Source organism: Carya illinoinensis, chromosome 4 (assembly GCF_018687715.1).
Source record: "Carya illinoinensis cultivar Pawnee chromosome 4, C.illinoinensisPawnee_v1, whole genome shotgun sequence".
Lineage (NCBI taxonomy): Eukaryota > Viridiplantae > Streptophyta > Magnoliopsida > Fagales > Juglandaceae > Carya > Carya illinoinensis.
The window spans coordinates 7,372,888-7,384,457 of record NC_056755.1 but is presented as its reverse complement, the minus strand read 5'-3'; the positions used below and the strand labels follow the sequence as shown (position 1 = coordinate 7,384,457).

Below are 11,570 nucleotides of genomic sequence, written 5' to 3'. Positions count from 1 at the left end.
TTTACGGTGCAGCAATCTGCTACAGAAACTAAGGGGTGGGTGCCTAATAAAACAAAGAGAAAAACGGTGCTGGGGTGCCTAATATGCCAAAGGAGCAAACGGTGCATGACTCACCGTTCACCATTTTGTCTCCACTCATAACACTTCGGCGCTCGAGGCAACTTCCAGCTTTGAAATATCTCAAGTACTACGTATAATATAAAACCGATCGATCGAGAGCTTGATCGAAATCATCATAGAAAGAGATCTTGATCATGGAATTGCAAATGGTACTGTTTCGGATGCTCGTGTTAGTGATCATTTGCTCAGTTAATCCATTCGTGCGAGCATCGAACGTAATAAACAATTCATGTCAAAAAGACTCTGGGAATGTAAGCATTTCATACCCTTTTGCAATCGGAAATGGTTGCTACGTCGAAGATTGGTTTGAGATAGTCTGCAGATCATCGAATAACTCTTATGATCTGGGATTTCCAAAGCCCTTTTTGAAGAAGTTCAATTACCTGGAAGTGCTGGAGATTGACATAGATAAAGCCAGAGTTCGAGTCAGCTATCCCATATTTTCGAGTTGTACCAATGTCACGAACAGCACAAAGAATCTGGTGTTAGAGAAAAGTCCTTTCGACTTCTCCGCCGGCAAGAACAGCTTCATTGCCATGGGTTGCAATAACTCTGCCTCCATGTGGTCCATTTTTCCCGATGACTCGGTTTCATATGGTGGGTGCAAATCCCCTTGTGACAGAGCTCCATTCACAAAAGGAATATTTGCAACACCACAAATTGTTGCCAAACTACACTTTCTTCTTATCTCAAAGCATTCTCTACAACTATAGAGCCGAAACTTAGTTCCTCCCCCTATAATGGTAGTAGTGAGTGCAAGTATGCATTTTTAGTAGACCAGAATTGGTTTGAGACCAATTTCACATAGCCGAATCCAAATATGTTCGTTCCAGTGGTATTGGACTGGAGCCTTGACAATACTACTTTCAATTCTCTTCCCATACGGAAAAACATGACGGCAAGAGAATACAAGAACTCAACCTGTTCTTGTTATCGGTGGCTGATGTTGCAAAACATTCCTACTATTTTTTGTCGGTGCGAGAGTGGCTACCGAGGAAATCCGTATCTCGTTGGAGGATGTGAAGGTAAATTTCTCATTCGTAACAACCTATTTAATCCATTTAATTCTTGAAAGCTTTTGTTTTGGAATTGGAAGTCAACGTAGAAAGGTGCAAAATAAATTTAATGAGCATAGTTATTTTTGAAATGATATTACGTCGACATTGACATGATCTGCAAATAAAATTTAAAAATGAGTTTTATTGCAAATTAAGTCATATTGGAGTCGTTTTTGTTTTTTTATTATTATACATAAACAGAACATCATTTTACAAATTAACCTGCATGCATTTTTTATGAAATGAAAGTATAAAATACTTATATTTACTATTTATACCATTGTTGAAAAAACCGGCCTTATATATATGTTCAGCGTTAATTGGAAAATGATATAAATTTAAAAAATTGAGTAAAGTCGTCCATGAAAAACAGAAAGTAGAAAATAACACGACAATCGTAAAAGTGACTCGGAGGACATTAATAGAGAAAGATTACGCACTATAATATATAGAGGTATGTATATTTTTTTTAACCATAAATACTTTTTTTTTTTAAGAGAATGGTACTCTAATTTTATTGAATGTCCTCACTTATGGTAGAGGAAAACCGTAGTTATAACTCAATACCTGAGGTTACATGAGATAAGACTAAAATCCCAAAACCCAAGTATCAAAATGAAGTATATTAGATAACACAATTAAAGGAGAAAACACTAGCCATAATGCACCGAACCCGCATCAAATAAACAAACCAAAAAAGTGCATGCTTAGCAAATAAAACCTGCAATCAAAATAAAACAAAGTAGCAACAAAACTGTTATCAATGTCGTATAACTTGTAAATCTGCTTGGTCCATTCGAATATCTCCTTTATTGACTTTTGGAAGATTGTCTCTAGTATTGAAAACTAGATCAATGCCTCTAGTGCCCAATTTAGCTAATCTGTCTACTACATGGTTCGTTTCCTAAAACGAATGGTAAAGACGTATCACCATGGAACGAGCCATCTCTGTAGCCTCTTTCTAGTATCTCTGACTCAGCCAAGGAACTTGCCCACCTTTCTCCCACCAGTTAACTACTAGTTTAGAATCTATTTCCATCTCTATATGCTTAATATGCATTTTCGCATATAGACTAAGGCCATCAGCTAGTGCTCTTATTTTCACCAAATTGTTAGAATTAATACCATAAAATCGAACAAATGAAAAAATCATATGACTATTCTTATCGTGCAGTATCCCTTGACCTCCACTTCTACCATGATTACCAAGACTGCTGCCATCCACATTAAGGTTAGCAAAACCCTAAGCCAGGTGCATCCACTTCATGATAACCTGCATTGACTTTTTCTAGACAAGCATATTCTTTAAACCGAATTGTTGTAATGTCACCGCATCAAAGTGTTTGGTGAATATTCATTTTAGTGTTCATGAGTTGAGCTAAAAAAAAAAAAAAAATTGATCTTGTAGCACACTTGCTTTCTAGTTTGTCTACCCTCCATTCTAGATTTACATATGCATAACCACATACACCAGCTTATTAAAGAAGGGAGAATGCCAATCGAAACGTTGATTTGCTAAACTGCCTAAGTCTTGGATAACCATTGTTGAATTTTACCACGCCATGTATTGGTAGTTTCAATATTTAGACCCAGAGCTGCTTCAAAATATTTCCAAACAATGGTAGGAATCTCTCCTAAAAGTAATGAATGATTTAAAGATTCACAACTAACCTATTGACAACATTCACATTTAAAGGGCATCAAAATGTTCAACTTCATAATATTGTGGTCAAAAGTCAAAACGTTAAACATACCTTTCCACATAAATATAGAGACTTTACTCGGAATTAATTTATGCCAAATCCATTTAGCCCACAAAACTTTTTCTTTAGGATCATGGTTGTATAACCAAGCTGACGAGGTCGTAAAATTTCCATTTTGCTCTGCTCTCCATATCAGAATATCAGGACCTGAAGAGAGACAAATGTCTTGTAACTTTAGCTCTTCACAGATATGGTTCCCCAGCATCTCCTGTATTTTCTCCCAATTACCTCCCATAAAAGAAAAAATCTCAACTATAGTCAACTCAAGGTCTGTTACTTCAGAGTGTTCTCCAAGAATCCCCAAAGAAAACCAGTTTTCATACCAAAAGAAGAAATATTTTAATCAAAAAAGGATTACATAAAAATAAATTTATAAACTGACGTGCCTTGATGCAGTACGTTAAATTGTAAAATATTTACTCTTAATGTAAAATTGATCTATGCATCACATGAAACCATGTCAACTTGTAGATTTACTTTTGTGAAATTTCTTTGTGTCTATAATAGTTCTCTTTCAGATATGATTACAACCTTAACCTTTCAACCCATGCATGGGGTATCGTCAACCATCATATATAACCAGATTATCCCTTTGCAAAAGATCACCTCTACTTATTTTGTGTAAAGGTTTTTCAGATCTAATTATTGTATCATAAGGAGGCAAGCCTTCTCTCAATGTTGGATTAAAATATTTTCAAATTGTTTTCAAAATTTAATAAATTTCAAGTAGAAGACACATGATGAAGTAGACCTTACTCATCATGTATTTGTTATTTATTTAATATTATTTTAAATATTTATACGGAAATCAATAAATATTACAGAATACTCTATTCTATGCATAACTCTTTCTCTGTTACTTAGACCCTGATCAAATCTCAAATTACCTATGAAGATTTTTTCCCTTACATGAGTTATGGCAATAGTTGCTTATTTACACGCTTGCATGCACATGTTAAGATCAAAACCTGATCTATCCAACCTGCATGCATGAGTCGCGCAAAACAATATAATTAAAAATTAATGGCGTCTTTTGGACGAATCTCTCTCTCTCTCTCTCTCTCTCTCTCTCTCTCTCTCTCTCTCTCTCTCTCTCTCTCTCTCTCTCTCTCTCTCTCTCTCTCTCTCTCTCACTGTAGGGACCATCCCAACCGAACGGCCCTGAAATGTACAAAAAAGCCCATAGTACAATAAAAACCAAGAAGCTCAGAGTATGGGTCCATCATAGAAGGGTAGTCAAGAAGAATTCGAAAAGAGATATACATGGCACCACCTCTCGCCTAGTGGGGGGTCCATCTGGTGGGACCCTTCCCACCAGGAAAAGGTGGTGTTAAATTCATGATAGTCGTCGTCAACTATTTTACAAAATGGGCAAAAGCAGAGCCGTTAGCAACGATCACAGGCAAAGCTGTGACAAAATTCTTATGGAAGAATGTCATCTACAGGTTCGGGATTCCCCAGAGTATTATAACCGACAATGGGTGCTAGTTCGACTCAAATCACTTCAAAGAATGGTGTGCGGAGTTAAGGATCAAGGCAAAGTACTCCTCTCCAGGCCACCCCCAAGCAAATGGTCAAGCTGAGGCGACAAATAAGATGTTACTCTCAATCCTAAAAAAAAAAATGTCACAAAGAATAAAGGAGACTAGGCGAAGGAGCTGCCAGGGGTACTCTAGGCGTACAAAACTACAGCAAAAACTCTAACAGGGGAATCCCTGTTTACGCTGGTGTACAGATGCGAGGCGATTACAGCAGTGGAAGTAGGGCTGCCAACCTACAGAACGAGCCATTTCTCGGGTGCCCGAAATGACAAAAAGATAGAAGAATACCTCGACTTACTCAAAGAAGAAAGAGAGATAGCCGAGACTCGGATGCTGCAAGAAAAAAGGAAAGATGCGCAGTACTTCAACAAAAGTGTAAGACCCAAGACCTTTAAAGTAGGTGACCTGGTTTTAAAAAAAAAGCGAGGTGACTACCCAAGGCAAAGGAAAAATGGGACCCCAATAGGAAGGTCCTTATCTAGTAATAGCCAATAACCAGCCCGGATCGTACCGATTAAAAGACAGCGAGGGCAAGGAACTACTGCAACCATGGAACGCAAAGCACTTGAAGAAATTTTATCAATGATTTTTAGTATTTATTGGTTTAAACATTCCTTCTCTTTATTTTTATTCAATGTTTGCGACATCACTATTTATGAATATATTACGTTTTGATCATTAAGAATTCTGCGTAGAGAAAAAAGTTCCCAGGGGTGAATATAAACGCCATATAAAAAAAGGGGGCTAGAAAGGTCAGGGACCGCTTGACCCTAAACACTAAAGACAAGCCTTAGCAGCTTCTGGTGCCATGAAAAAAGGGCGAGAAAGGTCAGGGATCGCTCGACCCTAAACACCAAAGACAAGCCTTAGCAGCTTGTGATGCCATGAAAAAATGGCGCATAGGTCCTCAGACCACGCCGACCCTAAACACCATAGACAAGTTTTAGCAGCTTGTGGTGCCATGAAAAAAGGGCGTATAGGTCCTCAGACCATGCCGACCTAAACACCAAAGACAAGCCTTAACAGCTTGTGGTGCCATGAAAAAATGGCGAGAAAGGTCAGGGACCGCTCAACCCTAAACACCAAAGACAAGCCTTAGCAGCTTGTGGTGCCATGAAAAAAAAGGTGAGAAAGGTCAGGGACTGCTCGACCCTATACACCAAAGGCAAGCCTTAGCAACTTGTGGTGCCATGAAAAAAGGGCGCGTTGGTCCTCAGACCACGCCGACCCTAAACACCAAAGACAAGCCTTAGCAGCTTGTGGTGCCATGAAAAAAAGGCGAGAAACGTCAGGGATCGCTAGACCCTAAACACCAAAGACAAGATTTAGCAACTCGTGGTGCCACGAAAAAAGGGCGAGAAAGGTCAGGGACCGCTAGATTCTAAATACCAAAAGCGAGCCTTAGCAGCTTGTGGTGCTATGAAAAAAGAGCGCGTAGGTCCTCAGACCAAATACAAGCCTTAGCAACTTGTAGTGCCATGAAAAAAGGGCGAGAAAGGTCAAGGACCACTCAACCCTAAACACCAAAGACAAGCCTTAGGAACTTGTGGTGCCATGAAAAAATGGCGAGAAAGATCAGGGACCACTCGACCCTAAACATCAAAGACAAGCCTTAGCAGCTTGTAAGGTCGTACTTCTGTATCCTTGAGTTCTAAGGAGACAGGACCCCAAGTCTGGTTGATGAGACACGACCGTGCGACCAAAGCGTGAGTAATAGCAGCAGCATGGTCAAAGTGTCATGCAATGGTGCAGTTGAGGATAGTTTATAGCCATGAAAAAAGAGCACGTAGTTCCTCAGACCATGCCGACCCTAAACACCAAAGGCAAGCCTCAGTAGCTTGTGGTATCTTGAAAAAAACAAGAATTAAAAGAACACAGTGGCCAAAACATTCAACAAAGCAAATCAAAGTCCATTGTTACAAATATACAAAATATAGAAGTACCAAAAAAAAATTATCCACAGTCAAATACACAAAAAGAGAAATTAATCAAGTGGTATCATTAGCCGGGAAGGCTCGGGGCACGTTGGCAAAAGCATCAGGCATCTCTTTTCGCCCAAACTCATCAACTATGCAGCGGGAAGTTTCCTCAGGATAGAACAATTCCCAGTCGAGAATCCTAAGGTTGGTGGCAGGATCAACCAAAAGACGGTCCCTTAGCCTCAAAATGCCACAGCCATACCCGTAAGCAAAGGCATTGTCCCTTGTAGCAGGGACATGTGCCAACTAGGCGAGAAGCCATGCGACCTCCTCCTGAGCAGCAGTCAGCTCCCCCTCCTTCTCAGATAGACTCCGCTAGCTGGCTCCAAGGGCCAAGTTTGCCTCCCGAAGAATATTCTCGAAGGACCTGTAGCTGTCTTGAGAACGGGACAGGTCACTACGAAGAGAGGACAATGCTTTATCGCGGGCAGCAAGCTCGGTGTTCAGACGAGAGCTCTCAGCCTTAAGGCTCTTCTGGGCCTCTGAAAGTTGCCGCCTAGCTGAGTCCCTCTCTGAAAGGAGAATTGACTAAGCGAAGTCAACTTTGGCCTTGGCCTCATTTGCTAGGCAGACTGCTTCATGCAGTGCAAGAAGTTCAGCCTCGTGAATCTCAAGATCACCTTGCAAAGAATGGGAGTAACCCTCGTATTGCTCCAGTAGGATCTTCAGCTCCTCCCTATCCTCGGCCAAAGCTGCCAATTCAACTCTATCAGCCCGCCATCTCTCAGAGGCACGTTTGGCTATGTAGCACAACTGGCGACGCTCCTTAACCTCCTCCTCGAGATGGAAACGGTCAGCAACTATCCAGGCGGCCAAGTCATTAATCCCCTATGAAAAAGAAAAACAAGCAACCAACATGAAGAAAGGTGAAGATACTAAAGAAGTATATGTAAAAGGGGACAAAAGGCATAATACCTCAGAAAGCCAATTTTTGAAACGGATAGCCATCTGGGTAGTGGCCTCGACCTGGGAATTGACTCCTGTTGAAGAATCACCACTGCTAGCTTCCCCCCTCACGAGCTCACTGGGGGCTGGACGGGTCTCTCCCTCAGGCCTCACAGGCGAAGCCATCGTCTTCCCCGACAAATCAACCAGGCGCAATGGGGGCAGAGGAGGTGCTGGTTGAGCTAGTTTAGCCTCACAAAGACGAGCGTCTTCCTTTAGGAAATTCACCCACTCCTCCTCAAGGAAGGAGTTAGTGTCCCCGCCAAAAGAGGAGGCATGGGTAGGAGGAAAAAAGAGTCCAGGCCTGCTACCAACTGTCAAATGGGTCTTTCCCCCAAAGATGGTATCCGGTAAGCTCTCGGGGGAAGTTTGGCTTGAATCAATCTCGCCGCCTGTTTCAGCCAGGCGTGGAGGGACATCCCTTGTGGCACCTTCCACCCCATCCACAGGTATGGCACCCAACATTTCCCTATGGCCACCTGTGGGCAAAACAGTGGCCACCTTAGCAGGGGCAGCGGTAGAAGAAGGGGGCGAGCAAGCTCCCACCGCAGTGATTGAGTCAAGATTAGGGGCCGCAACCACTCTTGCGCCCAACTCGAACTGACTCACCCTCCCTGCCAGCACAGGAAACTCAAACACAGGGGCAGGCTCTTGTGTCCCAAGCACAACCTAGGGGGAGGCGGCCAGGCCAAAAAGGGCTAGGTCGGCTAGACTCTCCACATCTCTTAGGCTGCGAGAACGTGGCGACGATGGGTAGAACCCTGGCTGTGGCTTTCCCCTACAGTTACGGCAAGGACCTCCGATTGGGGCGACAGGGGCTCAATGGCGGTCAGCTTCGTAGTCGCCTGGGAAGGGGTGCCCTTTTGCAACACCGGGGCCTAGACACCTCCTGAGGGCGCCAGGGCCTCCTGTTGAAGAGAAGAAGGCGGGGAAGAATCTCCAGTGCGAGCTTTCTTGGCGGCCGCGTGCCTCATTCTTTTTCTTACTCTTCTTCTCCCTCTTCTCGGCGGCCACCTCCTTATCTCCATCGTCCTTCTTCTTGCTTCTTTTTTCTCTCTTTTCGGCAGCCTCCTCCTTCTCCCCCTCTTCCGAACGTATTTTCCTTTTGGAGGGTTCAGACCTCGTGGTCTTCTCAATGGGCTTCACCAGGGGAGAAGGAATGGTGGCAAAAATCATGAAGTCACACCCTTGAACATAAGACCGATTGGGAGACTTCAAGAACCGATCAATATGGGCGGAGGTCAGCAAGCTATCAGTCCAAAGTGCCTCTAGATTAGCTTTGGCCAAAGAATGAACTGTCTTGATTCGAGCCAATTCACGATGCGACAGAGGCACCATTTTAAGCCATAGTTTCTTTTCATCAGGAATAGGGCGCAAGATCGATTTGACTGGAAAGTCATGGAAGAATTCTTCTGTGCCAGGGTATTCCCAACCCTGGCCGAAGATGTAAAAGAACTTGAAGGTCCACGCCTTGGCATTGGAATGGCGGGTCTCAAACCGGGCCAATGTTTGCCCATCGTCCTTCTTACGGAAGTTGAGAATGTTGCCTTTGGAAGCTTCCCTCAAGCTATAGAACGCCAAAAATTTTGAAGCAGTCAGATCAGGATAAGGGTCCCCAAGAGGTTCCAAAACCATACAAAATACAATGCAGATGCAGAGGTACGCCCTCAATGCAAAGGGTGCAATTCAGTGAGAGCAAGGTTGAGGATAAAAGAAACAGAAATAGCTACTTTAGTAGCAAAGCCCTCATCATCACAAATTTCAGTTTCAAGAACGCTTAAAATAACGGTTTCAGGAATACGAAAGTCTTCACGAATCTTGGAAAAATTTTTCTCTCGGATGCCTAAACGCCATCAGTGTCCAGCAAAGACTGTGCCCTCAGGAATCTCAAAAGGGCTTTCAGAAACCTCACCTTCGCGGTAGGGGGCCATTGAAATCGGTGGGGAAAGGGTAGCAAGAAAGAACAAGATAAGCGAAGAGCAAAGATAGGAATGGAATGGCAGAGAGCGTAACAGAGGAAGGAATGAAAGGCAACCGAAAAATAAAGTTTTGAAGGTTAGTGGAATGCGAAGCACCAAACAGACAAAAAAGGTGACTCTGCAAGAAGGCTAACCGGCACAAGAAAACTGTCAATCTTCTCTGACACAATGGCGAGAAATGATATCAAATCTACGATTCTTTATAACAAAATCTTTATGGGGAGAAGGAAATAATATAAAGCGGCAAGAAGGCATAATGGGCCAGAAGACACCGAAAGGCCGTGGGTCGTTTGGGCCCATGACCATATCTACATATTTTCCAAGCACCCAGGCCCATGCGATCACACCCAGCACTTTCACAGCGACAAGATTGATCAAAAACAAATTCCATCTACCAGAAGGCAAATAGAATTGGTAGGATAACTGGAGGGACTATCCCAACCAAAGGTTCCTGAAACGTACAAAAAGGCCCATAGCACAATAAAAACCAAGAAGTCCAGAGTATGGGCCCATCATAGAAGGGTAGTCAAGAGGAATTCGAAAAGAGATATACATGGCGTCACCTTTAACGGAAGGATCAAAACAGCGAGAAGTGATAGGATTATTCAAAATCCTAAGCCTTGATCTGTTCCGATAAACTTGGACGAGATATGTATAGCAAACGAGCCTATATATACAGGTAATCTTTGAGATTTCAGGAGGATAACCACTTAACTAACTTTAGTATCGGAGTGTTCGCAGGAAGAGCCCCCCTCAAGTTTCATCAAAGAAGGTAGGTCGAGTAGTGGAAGATTGGAAGTGAGACACGTCCTCAACACACACATTAACAAATTCCATTACAATATTGGCAGATATTAATGAATGTGCAAATCCCAACCTCAACACTTGATACACGCTGTGAAAATACTAAAGGTTCTTACCGTTGTGTCACTGCTAAGAACACAACGCTTTTCATAATCATAGGTATATCTTCCTTCTCATTATACGTATTAATTGCATGTACAAGACCTTTCCCTTATGTTTTTTGTAAATTCTCTGATAATTTTCATGCTAATTAATAATCAGTTGTCCCATGCATTGTCTTGATCCAAAGAATAGTTATCGGTTAATCACGTACAATTTGTCAAATTCAACTTCATTTTCGTGCTCCAAGCACACAATTAATACCCCATTTTGTTTTGTTTTGTTTCTTGGACTTTTATGTTTGGGGCAACTGGAAATTTAAGGATTAATTAATATATTAATTATATATATAAGGTAGTCAATATCTATGCAGTTTATATATTAAAGTTATATGCATAGTGCAGTATGCATAATACAGTAAATACAGCTCGGTCCTAATCTTTTATTCCTCTTTTGGAAAATCGATCAGCCAAAAACGACTTGTAAACCGTTCTCATATTGTTATTTTGCTTCGTTCTTTGCACTTTTTTAAGAAATACGTATACCACATTTTTAAAGAACTCATAGAATTTAGGTTGTTTATATTAGCTTTTAATCAATATATAGAGATTACATGATATTTGCTGTTGAGTAATATTAGATACATTAATTTTATGGTGCGCAAACTACTCATACTTCATTTTATGGTTACATGATATAAGTTTTTCGTGTAGGTCCGATGATTTTTCCACCTTTTTAAAAGGGAACATGTGAGCCTTGTAAGTACGTACATGACTCCAAGACCGTAAACATGATCATTTTCATATGTTGTACTGTTTCGGACTTTTTTCCTTATCATAAAAATGAGCTTGCACACACATATGTATTTCATATAATATATATTATCCCAGTGAATTCTAGAGTCATAAAAACTCATATTCCAACATTTGAGAACTTATAACACAGGTTGAGTAAAAAAAAAAACATATACCACAGAGTTCTTATTGTCTCCAAAGTGCAATCACCTACTAAATTAAGAAAATTAATTTGCTAGTGCTGATTGTCCGAAGAGTTGTCTCAAGTATAATCGGTCTTGAGATTAATATATAGAGTTCTCCAATCCGAAATCTACATTTTTTTTTTTTCAGTTTAATTATCATTCATCTTTTGGAGTACTTCTAGTTCAATTTTATGTGAACTTGCTTTTGGCACAACATAGTTCATTGGCAATATTCTAGCATTCATAGAAATCATGTCCATCTAGTACTCAATGCTCCTAATCAGTCATTTTATTATTTTACCA

The 11,570-nt window shown here is 41.3% G+C and overlaps 1 protein-coding gene across 1 annotated transcript; it reads left to right on the top strand.

The window, feature by feature from the left end:
* The first annotated feature begins 254 nt into the window (after window positions 1–254).
* Window positions 255–833, top strand: LOC122306198 (wall-associated receptor kinase-like 10). The gene has a single exon (XM_043118637.1). It carries the CDS (start codon window positions 255–257, stop codon window positions 831–833), a length of 579 nt encoding a protein of 192 aa, XP_042974571.1.
* The last annotated feature ends 10,737 nt before the right edge of the window (window positions 834–11,570 follow it).

Excerpts from the sequence above, each read along its gene's own strand:
- LOC122306198 (XM_043118637.1), top strand. The coding sequence starts at position 255 with ATGGAATTGCAAATGGTACTGTTTCGGATGCTCGTGTTAGTGATCATT.